At 27.8% G+C, this 20075-nt stretch overlaps 2 protein-coding genes across 2 annotated transcripts; one reads left to right on the forward strand and one right to left on the reverse strand.

The window, feature by feature from the left end:
* The first annotated feature begins 2848 nt into the window (after positions 1–2848).
* On the forward strand, positions 2849–6353 carry LOC100165617 (ring finger protein 5-like). Its single transcript, NM_001162745.2, is given in 6 exon segments — positions 2849–2986; positions 3204–3364; positions 4688–4819; positions 5295–5349; positions 5415–5526; positions 5615–6353. Coding segments are annotated over 5 exon segments (552 nt in total). The 5' UTR covers positions 2849–2986; positions 3204–3209; the 3' UTR covers positions 5713–6353.
* A 3067-nt stretch (positions 6354–9420) lies between these two features.
* LOC100568642 lies at positions 9421–17248 on the reverse strand. Its single transcript, XM_003246088.4, has 6 exons — positions 16113–17248; positions 12106–12279; positions 11712–11853; positions 11285–11634; positions 10025–10220; positions 9421–9881 (listed from the first exon to the last, which is right to left on the reverse strand). Exons 1-6 carry the CDS (start codon positions 16890–16892, stop codon positions 9565–9567), a joined length of 1959 nt encoding a protein of 652 aa, XP_003246136.1. The 5' UTR covers positions 16893–17248; the 3' UTR covers positions 9421–9564.
* Between the last annotated feature and the right edge of the window lie 2827 nt (positions 17249–20075).

Consider the following 20075-nt stretch of genomic DNA (forward strand, 5'->3'; position numbering starts at 1 on the left):
TATCTTAACAAAAATACAACAAATTAACAAGCAACATTAAATAATGTACATACAGAAAAAAAGAATCAAAATGTCACATTACCGACATAAAAAATTTAAATTTGTTACCTTTATAAAAATGTCGTAAGAGGCAGTTGTCGTATTTCTATATGTACATTGTTTCAGAAGAGCAGGAAATAAGCACGGCTATATATTGTAAAAAATTATAATGTATAATATTGAACATCTATATGAGTTGAGTTTTGTCTGAATGCTCATTGTCTTTCGGGATTAGGTTTTATAGTTGTTTTTTTTTATATAATTTATTTAATTTTTCCATGCACTACTAGCAACTAGTTACTGACTTGCTTTTCATGCTTCTACATCGGAATTTGGTTCGACGGATTTTATTTTTGTAAACGAATTATGATTGATTAACAAGTTTATTAGGTTATGCCAAAGGCGATTTTGAATATTTATTTTTTCAGCTGTGATGTCCAAGGATAAAAAATATGATATTTTTGTATTTATAGTATTCATCATGAGTATTCATGACACTAACAATAATTGGAATATAAAAAATCGTCTCTGGCAAAACCTAGTAAACTTGTTAATCAATCATAATCCGTTTTCAAAATTAAAATCCATCAAACCAAATTCCTCCAGTTTTGTCTAGCTTTTGGTCTAAAAGTCACTTTTTTCCATCGACTGGAGCCCCCTTAATTGTTACCATCGCGGTCGTTTATTTATTATCATCAATAGATTAATTGCTCCGTTCAGAATCTAAATTATGCCTAGTCAAGAAGCTTGTAAAATTTAATACCAGGTTCCTCATAAGTTATTAATACTAAAACTAAAAAAAAAAACACAGAAAATGTTCAGGTATTAGAAAAATACAGTTTGTGTATCATCTTACCCCATGTGGTTAGTCAAAACAGGTAAAATTACTTTTTTAATAATTGTTTCGTTTTTTTCCTTTAAACTGAAAAAGATTAATTTTAAAGAACTCAAATTTTTATTAAATATCAACACAAGTGTCGAGTGTCAATACATTTTAGTATTGTTTAAATTTTATTTTATTGTTTATTGCGTTGACGAGTCGGAGTTGTCTGTACCAGGGTCGCAAGAACTAGCCGCTACTTTTTCTTCAGTTTTGACGTCGGCAGCTACTGAAACGGCAATAACAGCTATCGTACAACCTTATATCATAATAATATTATAAATATTAAATTGTATTATTAATTATTATGATTTAAGCCTTCAATATATACCCTGTTCCAAAAGAGAAGACACCAGGCGGCCACAGACAAAACCGGTTTTGCTACGTAAATCTGGTGTTTTCTCTTTTGGAACAGGGTATAGTTACCACCATCACTATCGAGGCATACGTGCCTGTTATATGTATATATTCTGATCTTTCATGTTAAAACGGTTAAAACGCGTCCACAACTGAGCCAAAATGTCGTGAGTTGACCTCAGGTGACTCACTAAATAAATGAAGTAACTTAATTACTAAATTTTTTTTCAATCATCAATATTATAAAAATAATATAGGATTTAACATTCCATTTGGACCAGGGCTTGCAAACGTTATAATTGACAAAAAACGATTGAAATTTGTAAATGTAATTGTAATGGATAGCAATAATCAAAAATAATTAAATACCGCAATTAATGAATTAACAAATATATTATATATAATATCATTATTCATTAAGCAAAACATATCACAAAACGTAATTTATAGAATTTCATTGAACGAAAAATAACACAAAACGAAATAATTTAAAATTAATTTATTTAAAAGTTATATTGGTTTCATAGAAATATATTTTATTTCATCCATACCGACATTAGAATTGATTAAATTATATTCCGTATCCGGGCCATTACCTGCCCGCATTGGTTATTATTATTATTATTATTTTTTATTGATTCAAAAACATCGACATCTAGGTCATTATTACAAATTAGTTATTATATTAATAAATTGAATAGGTATTAATTTATTATTGTATTAACGTATTAACACTGTTTTAAATAACGATGAACGCAAAACATGTAAATTCCTACGACAAAGATTAAAACCAATAGTTTTAATTTAGGGCCTCGTAAAAGTGTGTTGTCCTGAGCCTCGCAAACCCTGACGCCGTCCCTTTGACGGAAATCCATTAATATTTCAGGGATGTTAACATTAATACATTATTAACATAAAATGTAAGATGGGGCTTCATTTCTACAAAACTAAAAAAGGAGAGGGCTGCAAAAATTTTTTTTGGGGGGGGGGGGGATAACTCTCCCACGATACTGCATTGCATAAGAATAAATGTAACGTCGCCTTATGTTTATTGTCTGTTGCGTTAAAATTATACATTGCCCCTTAAAAAATATGCGCACTTTTAAACATTGAGCATACTTTATGCTTGGTAATTTATTGTAATTTTATTTATCGTCATATCCAGCTTGTACCTTAATATAAGGCTGATGGTACGTAGGTACGTTTGTAGTTTATTCCAAGTCGAATTCATATAATTTTCCTCTACCATGATTTAAACTATACTGATATAAACCGTTTATTTTCTAGTGATAGCAGCTGGTGTAAACCGTTTTTTCCTCAGTGAAAGGTACACAATATTTACTTTCTGTTACCTATGTTACTACGGCGCCTATATTATTATTATTTATTGGTTAATACTCCGTAAACTGTAAAGCGCTGGTGACTGCCGGCTGGTGCAAATGGTGCATTGGCTATTGGTACTTACAGCTGCAGGCTGGCTACATCCGCGGTATCATTCACTATCAAATACAACGAAATATTTTTTTTTCGATTACTCATTACTAGAGTCGTAACTCAGTGCACACCTGCAGCCTGTTGCTGCCTATCCGAGACCTGAGTGCATGTCCGGCGTAAACCATATTTTGACAATTTTATTGAAATTACTACGGAGAGTAAGAAGTGAGAACAGGCTGTGCATAATATTTCCACACATTCTTCGACCCGTAACTCGTAAGTCTTAAAAAACAACATTATTACATTATCATTCTTTGTTGATCATGTAGAACACGATGGCTTATGTTAATATAGAAAATAATCGAAACCATAGTTATAATGTTGTGTATGCCAATTACTAACAATTAACACACAAGTATGAAATATTACATAGGCCTGTTGTTACAATATTATTGTATTTTTATAAAAAAATGTCTGTTTTTGAACCTTTTAGGACACGATGGCTACCATAAGCAACGAGTCAAATTCTCCGCAAAAGAACACAGGTAATGAAGAAAATGATGGCAAAGATGATCAGAATAACATGTTTGAGTGTAACATATGCTTGGAGAATGCAAAAGATGCTGTTGTCAGTGTCTGTGGCCATTTATTTTGGTTAGTATCATTGGTAAATTAAAATTATAGTGAAAAGTACATTTGTGTATCTGTATGTTACCTATTTATTTTTACTATTTGTTGTGGAAATAATACAATTTAAATAATAAATCATTATCAGCCATTAAGGGCGTGGATTTTCAAGTAAAAAATATTTTTTATTTTTGTAAAAATATGTATTAAAAAAATACATGAAATAAATACTTAACAAAATGTCATTTCATATAATATAAATAATACTGTATAGAAAAACAAACTAACCAATGAAAACAATATAAGTCACTAAATCAGTGATTTCCAACATTATTTTCCATCGCGGCACATTATTATAAGTTGTGGCACACTTTACAATATTATATTATATTCACCAAAAATAAGTACTGGGATACACAATACACATTTATGAATATGCAGGTATCATGGCACCCCTTTAAAATGTCATGACACACCCTTTAGAAAACACTAGAGTAATAGATTATATATTAAGCAATATAGTTGTATCAAAAATAGTTAACTTATTTCATCTTATTTATTATGAAGTTCTTTATCATGATCTATGACATTGAACATAATTCCCATAAAATAATGATTATTTTGTACGTTTGTGAATAATTCAATAAAAAAATACAAAATATTTAGGTATCTACCTAGGTAATTATTGGTAAAAGGTTTAAGAAAATGCATTTAATTCAAAAAACGTAAACATAATATATAAAAATGAATACATATTATTTTATTTAGAGTGTTATGAACTAATCTTATTTGTAATCAGTATTCAAAAAAATAATGTATTAACATAAAAATCCACGCCCTATTGATGACATAAATTAAGTGTTTTAAAAATAGTAATTGATATTTGGTTACCTAATTTGATACATTTTTAGTTTTCATATAACTACAAAATATTTAATTAGGTATTCATAAGTTCGATAATTAATTTATATTTCATATTTATAAACTAAAATATCAAAAGTAAATAAAGGGTAAAAGTACATTCTCCTATTAATATGCTTCCTAAAAATTAAGAAAATAAAATAAATTTCATACTGATATATTAGGTAATTAATTAATGTAATATTAGGTATACCTAATTACAGTTGAATCGCGATAACTCAAAGTCGAAGCCAGGCAAAAAATTGCTCTGAGATAAGTAACTCAAATTTAAACAAAACTAACCATGAGGAGACTAACTAAAAATTTATGTTTGAGTTATTGCGACTCGACTGTATTAGAAATTACTAATTAGTAATTACTATTGTTCAATAATTTAATAAAATGTTAGCAATATTATTTAGTTCAAACCTAAAACTTTTTATGTTATAGCTGGCCATGCTTGCATCAATGGTTAGAAACTCGTTCAGGTCGCCAAGTATGCCCTGTATGTAAAGCTGTTATAAATAAAGATAAAGTAATACCAATTTATGGACGTGGAAATTCCAAACAAGAAGATCCTAGGTAAATTGGAATGTATTTTTTAAAAAATTAAAATTAATATTTGTTATTCATACTTCATATTGTTTATTTTATAAGAATACAGTAATACACATAATAAATAAATTGCAGTATTGGGTAAGTTACTTTAGTTTTCAACTTTTTTACTTTCACATAATAAAAAAAAAAAGTAGTTCAGAGGTAAATATAATAGGAACCTATTGGTATTTCATATAATTTTTTTTTTTTTTATTCTCAATGCTGAAACAGTAGGTAACAGTATGTCTTAGAAATAACTTATTAAAATTAATTTCTGTTGTATTTTTAATACTTTTTAATAAATGAATACTCACAATTTCAAGTGATTGTATTAACTATTAAATATGGGTATTTACATGCAATAGTTGTTTTAATTTCAACATGTTACTAGGTACTTCATTTTGAAAATAATAAGTGTTAGAATTCAGTGTTTACTTTTAAATATATTTTTATGTTTCAGAAATAAAGTGCCACCTAGGCCCGCTGGCCAAAGAACTGAACCGGATGCTAATACTGTGAGTTATCAACATAAAAATTTGTATTTCTCATGTTCATGTGGAATTGGTTTTAATTCTTTCAGGGTTTTCCTGGTTTTACCTTTGGAGATGGCAGTTTCCATTTGTCGTTTGGAATAGGTGCATTTCCTTTTGGATTCTTAACATCTTTTAATTTAATTGATCGTCCTCATGGAAGTAAGTACATAACAGTTACATTTTTTAATTTTTAATTTCAATAATAGATTAAATTAGATACATTTAATTAATTTATGAATTTAATTAGTTCCAGTTGGTAGTCAACTACAACAAGATGATCAATACTTATCAAAACTTTTCTTATGGATTGCAGTAATATTTATTATTTGGCTATTGTTGGCATGATATACTCATAGAGTACATACTTTTTTTTGATTATTATTATTATTATTATTCTATCATTCAATGAAGTATGAACTACTATATTAAGCACTCCACGAGGGCTTCTTTTTATATATTATTTTAATTTGCTATTTTGTCCTAACCAATCTATTGGCTGTATAAGTTTCAAAATATATACTTTAATTTGTATTGTTTGGTAATTAGTCTGAAATCTTAACTGTTATTTTAATGATATAAAAACTTTAACTGTATAATATAAATTTTTAACAGTTTGACAATTATTTTGTCTATGATTTCATCGAGAATATTTTCTAAAGCAGCAATAATTTAAACAGTTCTTTCTTTTGAGTTTTAATCTATACTAAATTTTCAAATATTAATTTGTATATTGTATTATGTTATAATTATCGAAACAATTATTTTAAATGTCACAGTTTAATTGTATGTTTATGAATATTGTATTATTAATAGTTACCTACGGTTTATTTGTGACATGATGGTTTTGTTTTGATGTAATTAAAATGTAATAAGTCTTTATGATTTACTATGTCAAAACATTATTTATTATTATTATTAATTGTGTTCATCCCATTCATCATAAGATTATTTAACACACAGACAATTATATATTTGAACTTAACCTACTTGATATTATTTTTTTTCTTGTCTCCTAATTCAATCTTATGAAAACGTAATACCCACGTGTATATAATGTCCTACTAATAGGAACATTATACATTTTAAAATGCTAAAATCTTGCTTAAAAATTAAATATTTACTAATTATATATAAAAATAAGCCCATGTAGTATGTGAGGTGCCCTTGAGAATATAATGATTATGTTTATAAATAATGTTGAATACTTAAGAAATTAAAATCTAATCTTGAGTATTATGAAATTAAGAAATATTATCTTAGGAATATTAATTACTTTTGGTTAGTAAATCATTATTAGAAACTGGAAAGGTTGTACATTGGAGTCTGAATGTTTGCATATTGATTCATGTTATAAAAAAACATTTTTTTAATGATTTATAATATCAGGAAATCACTAGGTGATTAAATTATTGGAAAACACTCCATATTTAATAAAACTTTCATTCTTGAAAATAAAGTTTTATATAATTTATGTCGTTAATAAGCAGTGGTGTATACTGATGTGTTTAATGGGAGAGGTTACATAAAACATTTACATACCTATATTATGTATATTAATTATCAAAATATCTTTTAATTTTATTCATTTAAAGCTACCATTTTTACTAGAAATCAATAGTTATATATTTATTTTTAATTTTGATTGTGATATACCAGCATTTTCATGGAAATCGTTTGCTTAAAAATGTACAGTAAATAGAAATAGTTCTCATTAGAAAAAAAAGTTTGTATTGCCTAAAGGAATTCTTTATATGGTATAAACTATTCAAGTATTTTAAATATGGTTTTTAACTTTTAAGAATACTTAAAATTAACAAATATCAAACTTAATAAGATTGAAGTGGAAAATAGGGATGAGTATGCTTGGTGAATCACTCTCTGTATATATCATAACATTCATTAGCCCTTTAGAAATTTATTTAATGCCAATTATTTATTTCACACCTGTAAATTATCAAATTTAGCAGTTGACAACCTTAAAATATTTTACTTCACAACACCATACATCAAAAGAACTTTTTATAACAAACAAATTTTTGAGCCACCAAGACTTACTATGATAGAACGATTACAAATTAATTTTATTGAGAAACTTAACAAAGTAAAATTAATTTTGTAATATGATTATTTGAGTAAATACAAATACAAAGTTTATATTACTTTGACTAGTACTTCTTTCTAGTGTGCTAAAATCCTGTTCTACGAAAGAATTCAACCAAGTAATATTTCAAATGACACTGCTTCATTGTCTTGATATATACCCACTGATGACATTTGCTAGCTAGAGCGTACCACTAATAAATGCTTATAATATAATAAATTCAGAAACCAATCTGTGGTGGGGTATCTCCTATAAAAAATATTCAGCCAATTACCTTATTACCTTATTTATAGTCCTTATTACTAATTATGTATTTATAAATACAAACTTGCGCCAAGTTTTACCATATGAAGCAGTATAGTAGTTTCACAAGAACTTACAATTATAACCATAATTAATAGGATTTTTTTTTAGAAATTGTAAACAAATAACTAAAAAATTATGATTTGTAATGTCGTACAGTACCTTGTACCAACTACAGTATCATAATAGTCCATACCATGGTCTATACTTGCTCAAGAATATCCAATAGTGAGGAGCATCACTTAAAATTTTTCATTTTATCGTCTATGAAATTCAATATTTTTATTGGTGTACACCTTACTAATCCATGGATCAAAAACAAATAGACACCTCCATTTTGATTTTGTAATTGTAATAATACAATTGTTGCGTAGAGTCATATGCACAATGGCGTTACATAACGTAACAGATGTATATCGACATATCGTAACTGTGAAGGTCGCAACGGCCGCCAGTCATCGCATGGATATCACCATTGTCACATATTATTGCGACGTTCTCAACATATGATCCGTTGTATATATAACAATACATATAAATTTAAATTAACTAGTTGCTATAATTAATATTATACAACGGGATCCCATCAAACTACATGTATTACTTGCCATGCTTAACCTGATGTAAAGTTTAAATAATTTCCTATTGGGCATTGATTATAATATGATAAAATTAGTTTTAATTTTGAATACCAAGTTGTTCAAATTATTATTAGTTCAAATACTAATGGTCCGTTATGTGTTTAATACTCATTATGTGTAAATGTATGATTATAAATGTTAGTTTCATAGTTAATAAGCGTACTTCATTAATGATGTGAATGCCATGTTTATTGTTCAATATCACTTAAATTAGTATCTCCAACATGAAAAGAATAATATTATTATGTCTTGACTTTTAGTCATTGTTTACTCTATCAAATAATAATTTATAATTTATATTCATATTATTTTTTTTTTTTTTTACAGAAAAGCTGATTTTTGTTGAAAATCAGTCATTGAAGAATTTTAACAGTACATAAATTACTTCACGGTAATTTTTCAATTTATTATTATTTTTAATAAACATTATTTATTTTAATATTACAGTTGAGTAATGTGCAATTGTATTTACTTTTCTAGATTAAAGATCAGAGGTAGTATATCAATATCTGAATGACAGTATAAGAGAACATGTAATATAATGTTTCTAAACAGAGACAGAGGCTATTGATGTTTTTTGGAGAACTCAGCACCATAATGATTATGATTTATGTTAAACAACAAAATGGACTATATCCTAAAGTATGTTGCTCATACTATATTACATATTATATATTGTAATTAATTTAAATCAGTTTCCTCAATGGTAGTAAATAATAGATGTATCAATTGACAATCAGTGGTACAGAGGCGATGGAATCAAAAAATACCTACACACACAAACAATTAAAACAAAGATGTAAGCGTCTTCTCCATTTTCCATGTCCCCTATATCCCCCTAAATTCCTAAATACACACAAAGACCTCAAAATTTCAAATCTTTAAGACCACAATAAAAGTTTTATTATGAATGATTATTTAATAACTAAATGTTATTATTTACGATTATTAATCTAATCAGACTATTTTAACAGGAATGAAAGAATAAATACAATTAATAAAAACTAGTTAATTTAAAAATCTGTTTTTATTGTTATGTTCCTTTAAAATAATTCGATTCTTAAGAATGATTTTAATACTTATAAGTTACCTGTATAATCTTTTGATAAAATATAATAAATTAATAGTATTCATAAACCTTTAATTTAGAACTTAAAATAATTGCTTGGCTAATGTATAAGCACAGCGTCTGTTAATTGCCTTGGTATTCTTGTTGATAAATGTATACCTTAACCTTAGCTTTAAATTTTCCTCTGGTCCAAATCTATTACAAGTACTTTTAGTGATAGTATCTTCTCCAACCAACATAGTTTTTTGACTTTGTTGAGGACCACGCCACATACGGAACTCATTAATTTTAAACTTGTCACCTTGTTCAACAAGTAGCTGGTCCCTTAGCAATAAACCAGTCTGTCTAAACCTAGTATATGGTGAAAAAGATGATGTGGAAAATCCTATTTGAAGATCATCTATAAACATAAACAAATTAATTAAAAAATTAGGTTTGGACAACTCTATATTTAAAGTAAAATTGCAGCAAAATCACAAAAAAATAGAGGTGGTAATTTGTAAAGAAAATATCTAAAATACTGATAAAAAAAATTACCCTTACCATCGACAATTGTTTGACCATTAGGAAAATCAACTACCATAAACAGCTCTAACATATGTGCATAGTCTCCTCCATTGGCACTTGTATAAGGTGTAGTACACTCTAAAACTAAGTCTTTACTATGTACATGGCGAACTTCATTTATAGTACACTTATTCATATCAAACTTCTTTATTAAGCAAGCATTAGACACTACCTGAAAAAAAAATACTTATTAAAATATTAAGTTTTTAATACTGCCAAAAAAATAAAAGGCAATCATTTAAAATGATATAGGTAGAGATTTGTGATTTATTGCTCCAATTAAAATTTAGATTTGGACCCAATTATTTATCATCACTAAACTACTAACAATTAATATAATTTTTATAAAGTAAATTAAACTTTGAAACGTCCAATCAAAATTGTTTTGGTTGTATGAATATGTATATAACATCAATATAAATAAAGTATTTAGTATTTTATTTATAAAAGGCAGATAATTGAATATCATTATTTCTCAACAATAGGACGTAGTAGCTGCAGGTGATGTCTTTAGCTTCATATTGCATGACATAGTAAATTTTACACTCAAAAGAATCCATATTACTTTGTTATTTTAAATATTAAAATTAATAAAATTGGACTGCTAATAAAATTTAAAAGTAAGAATATTATCAAGTAGGCATTTTATATTTTAATTGTAAAGCAAGTTATGAGCATTTTAAAATTTACAATGACAAAAAATAAAAGCAAAAATATCATAATAAGCCTATTATATATTTATATTTTATTATTCAGTGTTTAAAGCTAATAATTGTTTTTTATGTTTTTATTAATAACAATGTACCTAGTTTTTAAATTTTTATTCATATTATCCAGCATGACGGTAGTAGCGCGAAACTAAGTTAAAAAAATAGAGAAGCCGCTAACGTATATTAACATGGGCCGGAAAAACCATTGAGAAACTGTGCTAATTTGTGCTAATCCATTAGCCCGCTCTACAGGGCAAACTGCTGAACATATAAGGTCATGTAAGGTATTAATCGATCAGAAATATTGTCTAGATGCGTACCAGGGAACTTGTAAAAAGATTGGTAGGATGGCTTAAAAGTTACAACCAAAAATGTTCCAGTACTTTTAAGTCTGATTTTTCATATCTATGCTAAAAAAATATCGTAAAATATAATATTGTCCCCCAATCTAGAATATTTTGTGAATAATATTGAATTGTTTTATATTTTTGTTTTCAAAAAAAACAAATATAAATTAATTATTTACCTTGCATGGATCAAAAAATGTAACTAGTGGTTCATCCATCATGAACCACTTATCTTTAGCTGAGTCAGGACAGTCAACACTTTCAGAATTACAACCAACTACAATTTCTGTATTTGATCTCATATCAAATCCATAAACATTACTCCACCATGAACACAATGTTGAATCTGATGAACTGTCAGTATCACTAGACAGTGTTTCAGATTTCCCAGACTTGTTTAAATTTAGGCAATCATCAAATTTTTTATATGTCCTTTTTTTAGTACTTTTGCGTATACGACAATTTCCAAAAACTCGTCTTTGTTCTAATAACTGACCATATAGAGTAATGCACATAGGAATCATTAAGCCTATACAAATTTATGAATAAAAATTAAAAACTGAATATAATGAAAAATACTTGGTAAAATATTATATTTATACAGACCATTTGAAACAAGAAAGCGATCTCTAGCTTCAATAACCTGTTCCATTTGATCACCTTGACTTATTACACAGTCTCCCAAACAATCAGCTAATATAACATCTACCTTCTTGAGTCTGTGTGGCAACTGTTTTAAGTCATGAACCTTAAAATACAAAGTTATTTAATTAAGATTCACTAAAAAAGCTGTAACACGTGTACATTAAACATACTACAGTATGCTTCACAAAAACTGTAGGCGCGTTTTTTTTTCAGTAGGGCTATAGTAGTTGGATAGCCCTACCAAAAATACGGAACTGGAGGGCACTACGATCAGCCACCAGTTTTCGTGAAGCGTAAGATGTATAAATACTAGTAATAGGTCATATAAAAATAAAAGTAATGACATTTTACTTACATTGCTTTGAACTAAGGTGATCACAGTACTATATCGATTGTCTGTGATTATGCGACGAGCATATTCAATACAAGCTGACTGTTCTAAAGCAATTACTTTTTTGGCTTTTCCATCCCGAGCACATAACAATGGTAATAAGCCAATACCACAGCGGATAACTAAAACCACTTTATCCTGAAAATTAAATTCAAAACAATTTTAATACATAATTCATGAGACAGTAGAAAAATAGCTCGAAAAATAGTAAAAATAATTATATTCATATTTAATATTTTTTATTTTACAAGCAAAAAATGTATATATTATATTTTTGTTATTTTTAAATAAATATAAGGTCAGGTAGAGTAAGAGCCTAACAGGGATAGTGCCTATTGGGTTATAAAAATAAAACTTTTCAATTTAAATGTTGATTTCATGAAAATTATGTAGTAACATAATGTTAATTACACTGTAGGATATTTTAAAATTTCAGATATCCATTAGTTTATGGCACTTTTCTCGACCAAGAAAATAGGTTGTATAAACAGTATTAAAATAACCGATTTTGCACTTACCAGGTAACTGGGAGAGTGCAACATTTTTTTAATATTTATTTTTCAACTAAAATATTATCAAAAAATTATTTTCAACACAAATTTTAATTTCTGTTACGTTCATTAATAGCTATTGTCAAAACTATGTTCTTCATAGTAATCATGAAAAATTATATAGGTATCATCACATTTGTACTAGTTTTACGTAGTAGATACGCATCTTCTTCACATCCGGCCTATATCGTAGTTCTCCACTTCTCATTGGTTGATTTTGTTCTATGTTATATATGTATGTATATGATTGACAGCCAATAAGAAGTGGAGAACTACAATATAGGTGAAGTAAAGAGCAGAAGATGCGTATCAAAATGCTGTGATGATACCTATATAATTTGTCATTATAGGAATATAGTAGGATATAATATGTGCAGTTAAACTAAGATTTTGCAAAACCGCTTCGCTGTTACCCCACCCAACCTTAATTCTATATGAACAGCATGTCATCATAAGCTCATAACACATAAGAATTTCCATTAATATTCTTAATTAAAATTAAGCATAATAGGTACCTATAGCGTCAAATTAAATATATTTCAAAATAATATGTTAGTTTATTTTTTATTCAGTAATCAAATAAATTATTTAACCTATTATTATTTGAAATAATAATAGGTTAGTTAATATGAGACACTAAAAAACTAAAATTTTTTTGTTTCACTAGGCTCAGCTCATCAAATTATTCATAGGAACAAAAACCCGACCATGTTAGCATGTTGCTAACATGATACAAACCAAGTTAAAAAACAAAGCGATACTTACTTACGACGGGTTAATAATAAATATGAGTATTTAAATTAACAAAAAAATAAAAAAAATATGTTAACAAATAATAATACCTTAATTAAGGTTCTCGCACACTGCAACGGTGGCGGTAAGTTTCTATTGGCTTAGTGGTGCTGTTGCGGTAAATTGTGTACGGCTGCATTTTACCTTTTTCGCTACCGCCGCAGTGTGTGCAGGGCTTTATATTTATATATGCTGAAAATTTTAAAAAAAATAACAGCCATTCAACACAACATGTATTTTAATTTATTCTATTTTATACACTGGGTGATTTAAATTTAAGGAATCAGTCACCTAGGGCTAAACGCCTGAACATTTTACTAAATCAAATAAATTTGGTGGTTATGGTTATGGTATGCAATTCAACTTGAGGAATGTTCAACTACTTTTTAAGTTTGTATAACCCTTTTGATGTTATACAGAGTGTTCCAAAAATTATATAAATTGTACAATTTGAGTAATATTACAAGTTAGAATATAATGGTTGATGTCTAAGTTATATTCAAATTACCCATAAACCTGTTGAAGTAAGTTGATTGGTATCATATTGATAGCGTTTATAATTTAACTTTTCAGTTCATCAGTTTCTTTGATAGAGGGGGGAGGGGTTTACATAAACATTATATTTTATGTACCACAAAGAAACAAAAATGCATTGTACATTCCGGAGATAGGGGCTAAGGTCTAAGTGGCCCTTCTACTAATTAAAATAGTTAGGTTATAGTACCAAGAATATATTTTAGGGCACACTGGAACAATTTTTCTTTTTTATTCCATTAAGTATTTTTACCCAACATTTATACAAGCATTTTCTATACACAATATAAATTTAAAAACATTTTAACTGAGAAATGTATAGGCATTTTAATTTTAACTTTTATTAGATTACCTTTACATTTATAAAGATTTAATTTATCAGTAAAAGGCTCCTCGTAAATTGACATCTTTTTATGATTTTTTTCCAATTCATATTTATACAATTTAATTTTTCTTCTTCTGTCCTGTCAAAATACTTGAAGTTACATACCCATAATTAAGTGGTCCAAGTTTCAATAATATCAAATAATTATAAGCAGGGCTGGACTGGGCCAGCAAGGTTTTAATTAAAAATCAGAGAGCCGTTCAAAAGAATTGATTTATTAAACCTAATACATTTTTTTTAATTTTAAGTTCCTATTTTTGATTATTAAATGAACAAGTTTAAATATCACCGAGGCCTGCTGTGTTAGTAACAATTACAATTACACATACATTTGACATTATATAAAGACAATTTGGAAGTTGAACCCAATCACATATTGTCTGATCATGATTTTCTTGGGTCAAATATTGAAGATTGAATAGCATTTTTGTTGTTTTAAAATACTTTGTCAGTATCATATTTATATATAAGTAGGGTTCGGGACTTATTACACTAAAATTGTTAGAAATATGCATGCACATTATACATATTAACTGAAATATTTGCAAAAATGTGCAACTCACATTTTTTAAAATAGCTTTGAAAAATATTGATTTATTAAATTTTAAGTTTATCAATGTCTTTAAATTTATAATTTTATGTTAATATCTAGTAACCAAATATCGAAAATCTGCACCTAGATTAATTTTACAAAGATTACAAAACAAAAAAATCTATTATATTTATATTGATTGACACCTAACCAGTAAAAAATAAATAATATTAACTATCAAAATGTATTTACTTAAAATAAAACATGAAAATGCGTAAATATACAGTCAACTCTCGGTAACTCGAACTTCAAGGGGAAAAAAAATTTGACTTACTAAAAATTTAGAGTTATCAATATCTTAATGTATTATTGTTATTAGAAGGGGAATTTTATTTGTTCGAGATGTCGAGAATTTTGAGTTATCTAGGTTCGAGTTACTGAGAGTACACTGTACTAAGAGTAACAATTAAATTGACAAAATGTTTCAAATAAGCTTCGATTAAGCTTAATCAGCTGATAACAGATATTTAACCGGACAAATTCGGCCGATTAAACTCCGGTTAACTTTAATCAGAGACGGTGCAACTGGCCCTAACAGATTAGTTAACAGAAATGTTGAACTCAATTTTCTTTTTTTTGTGTGAGTTTATGAAGAGTACATATTTACATTTATATACAATGAACTGAATATAAATCCAATTTTATCAAATTACATCGGGACAGTCCAACCCCAATTATAAGAATAAGAATTGTAATCCAAACTTTTATTTATTCTACTGGAAAGTTGTAAAATTCAGTTAATGCCATACTTATTTTGCATGTCTATAATATGTGCAGATTGTAGGTATCATCCTTTTGTAAAATTAAAAAAATATATATCTAATTAAATAAATATACATTAGAATAAGTAATTACTATATCCAGGCCTATAACACACAAAGTTGAAAAGTAAATTTAGGTACATAGGAAGGTAGAACAAATAATTATTAAAAAAATACCTATACCAACCATCAGTATATCTATAATGTGCATTTGTAAAATATACTAATTTAAAGACTGATATCACAACATTATAAGAAATACAAAATAATAACAATTTTTTTTAAATATTGTTGATTAGTACCTATATTAAAAACCATATAAGTTACTTTATCAAGATATTATAATTAATATTTACCTTAATATATCCTTTTGAACAATATTCTATACAGTTTTTGTAAGTAATAGTGCGCACATAGTCTTTGATTTCTGACTCGTGTATACCATAGCGAGCATAACGATCATCATTAAAATCTGCAGCTGTCATCATACTCATTTTTTCTAAATCACCAGGGTCAGAATCACATTCTGAATCATATTCAGAATTTTCATGGTTGTCCCGGAAAATTGTATTGGCCAAAGCATTTTGATTTGAAGCCGGCTCTGTACAAGCAGAGTCATTTGTAGAAACTGGCTGGTCATTTCCAATAGGCGTATCGTGGACATTGTTAGCTGAAATAAATTCATTGAATCCGCGGTTACAACTCGCCGAGAAATTGTTTCTGTTCTTTCGATATTTGTTTGGGTACTTCTTGTTGTTCCACTGCTGTTGACGATATGAATGATATTGTCCGTATTTATTGTTATTCATATACGTCTTGCGTTCGAAAAAGTTTTTTCTGTTTTTGGTGTCTACCGTTTCGGAAACAGAATTTGAATTCAAAGGCGATTTTGTGGACAAGGTCGTATTTGATTCATCGTACATTTTGCGATCGGAAAACACAGATAATCCCACGGGTTGGACCACGTTGAAATATTTCAAATACGCAGTGGTGTTACTAGAAGTATTTTCGGTGTTGTCGTTGTTGCCGTTCAGATCACGTGTTTCGTCGGGTTGTCGCTGTTCCTGGTTCATCGGCTCATTTCTCAAAATTTGAGGATTATTATTACTCGCATTATTACCGTCGTTATTCTGCATGGTGGTCGACCGCGATTCGTGGCAGGTTGCTTACTAAATTTAACGGGACATGCACTTTGATCGAACAAATGCCGCAAAGTAACGACACGACCACGGAAGGATTACGACGAGAAGAACGAAACGTGACCGGTGACTGAGACGAACGATTAATCGGAGTATCGAATGCCGAATAGTCGAACAGTACTGCGGACAGTCTGCGGTGGTGAGGTCTGCGACTTGCGAGTAAAAAAAGCCTAGTTCACACTGCCTACACCGTCGGAAGAGTGAAATAAATTCACAGTTATCAAACGATATTCAACATTTTGACAGTGTGCCGGAAATTCGTTACTTGTAATCGGTATGACTATACATTAATTATGTGTAGAAAAGTGATAACTAAAATAATATAATTGTATTATTATTGTATTATCAGGTACAATATTCATATCATTGGTATTGCATTTTGTATTTTTGTGTGAGTACGGTTTAGTGTGAACCCGGCTTAAATTAGAGCTGATGTACTGAAGGGGCCAAGGTGGAAGTGGATACTATCATATTATTATAGCAATAAAAATTAACTACAGAAAAAACCCGACGACCGTCGTGTTGAAAACGATATAATAATAATAATATTCTCAGTGTTTATCGTGTATAATATTAGCACTTTTTAAATATAATAATATACTGTACCTATATTAAAATCAATGATATTAGTTATATAAATAAAAATAAAGTAATCATTGTTCATTACCATAATATTATTGTACATTTGTACCTTTGTTCAGATTTTTGGTGGCAATAATAAACGAATTGATGGTAATACAGAAACGCGACGATTACGCGGACCACGATGGTCTACGGATAAAAATAAAAATAGGTGACTACTAATAATATTATTGTCTACTATGGTTGCGAACCGCAGTAAAATTTCTTCTGAACGTCGATTTACGGTATATGTTTGTTTTTTTAGGTACATACCACGAAAATTTAAATATACATATAACATCTTAATTTGTAATAGGTACATGGGTACTAATTAAAAATATAAAAAGTTGGGCAAGTGGGTGTCGCTCTGCTGTACAGTTGGTTATAAGTGGATCGTTGTAATGGATTGTGTTCACTGTTAAATTTGAATTCAATGATATAATATCATTGTATAAGCAAAACGATTCTGAGCGAAGACAGTCAGTCAGCCTCTGATAATATTACCAAATAGTATATATTTTAATGATATTATTTTGAATTAAGACATGTAATTGATATAGGTATTAAAACTTATTTACGTGGACCGTTGTTTTAAATTTTCAATCCTTAGCTTTAAAAGTTGTCAGTTGAACATTTTATACATTTTTAACTACTACTTAAATTTTCAATTTGATACATTTTGTCAAAATTCAAACTTTAAATGCTTATAAAAAAAATTGTGTTCTTGTATTTTTCAACTGATAAAGTAACAATATACCAGGAGCCTTGTATTGAGCTCAAAATGAGTCAAAATATTTTCAAATGTTATGGAATATAGAAAATAAAAATATAAATATTCAGTGAAATTTTCATGTGTCTATTTTTAATCGTTTTTGAATTACAACAAAATAAGAAAATCGTCACATGAGAAATCGAGTGAATATCCAATTTTGTAAAAATAAGAACTTCAAACGCACATAAAAATGTAATTTGATTTTCTTGTAGACATTTTTTTGTTGAATTATATATATTAAATAATTTATTATACGAATCTTGATTATAATAAGTATAATTATAATTATTATAATAAGTTTGTCTACTTTTACCAAAAAAAAAAAAAAATGTCTGCTAAATTTTAAAATGTACGGTTTTCCCTAATTTTTTGTTTGTTTTTCTTGTGCTTTTGAAAACTATCGAGAATTTTAAATTTTTACCTCCCGAATACACTAACTATATTCACTTTCCCATTAAAATAAATACTGTTGAATAATATCGAAGCAGTGTTACTGCCCCAAACATTGATGAAAGACACACAAAAAAAAATACATATCATTTAAAATTAATATATTCATCGCTTCCGTTCAGAATCTAAAATAAATATAATACACTATATTATCGTCTATAATTTTGACAGAGTCACAGTGGTGTAGCGAAGGGCATACGTGAATTAGGTGTATACCTATATTATACCTAAAATGCAAAATGTCCTATTTTGTTATACAAACACAATGAATGAAGAAATACAAAAATAAAATATCCTAATCAAAATTCAAAACACTGCATGTTTCGCATCAGAATATGAATTTGTAAATCATTGTGGAATATATTATGAATTATAAATTTATAAATTGTTTTATTATTGTTATATTTTTTTTTCTGTGAATGTCAATAAATTGTATTTGTAGGGTAAAAAAAACTTGGAATTTTAATACAATAAAAGACTCTTAATAGATTGTTACAATGACATTTGTAAAATAGGTATTAAAAATGATTTTGTAGTAAAAACTGTATAAAATGTTAAACTTTTATAGCTAAGGATTGAAAACTTACAACAAGGTTCCACGTAAGTAGGTTATTGAGGTTATTCTGTAGGTAATGAAAACTATCAAAAATATAAAACTATAGTTATTTTATGTTCAAGTTTGAAGGAAATTGCAATATTACATATTAAATACCTAATGAAGAATAACGATTTTAATTATTTTGTTGTAATTTTATAATATTAATTCAACATACTTGCTACCGTTTTAATAAATAAGTAATGACAATATAAATATAATATAAAATATCCACACTGTCAATATTGACAAACCATCAATGCTCAGAATCGTTTTTAATACCATCCATTATACAGAGACCCACTATTGTGACCTATTGTACAGCAAAGTAACAGTACGTTCTTACCATGTTTTTGAAACTTACTCAGCATTTTTTTTTTATTCCCCCCCCCCTAGTCAAAATTCTGACTAGATTCACTTTCCTATCAGCAAAAAAATGTTGAAGTAGAAAAACGGATATACCAACATTGTTTTGCTCCGCTCAGAATCTTAAAAAATAACTTAAATAAGAAAATAATCTAAACGCTATTAATGAATATTTGTTATTAGCTTCAACCGTTTTAAGAAATGTACAATAATTATTGTATATATAAACGTTAAGTGAATAATAAACATAATTTAACTTAACGTATTTTTTTTATATGTCTTATAAAATATTGGGTGGGTGGGTGGGTGGATTTGA

Source organism: Acyrthosiphon pisum, chromosome X (assembly GCF_005508785.2).
Source record: "Acyrthosiphon pisum isolate AL4f chromosome X, pea_aphid_22Mar2018_4r6ur, whole genome shotgun sequence".
NCBI lineage: Eukaryota > Metazoa > Arthropoda > Insecta > Hemiptera > Aphididae > Acyrthosiphon > Acyrthosiphon pisum.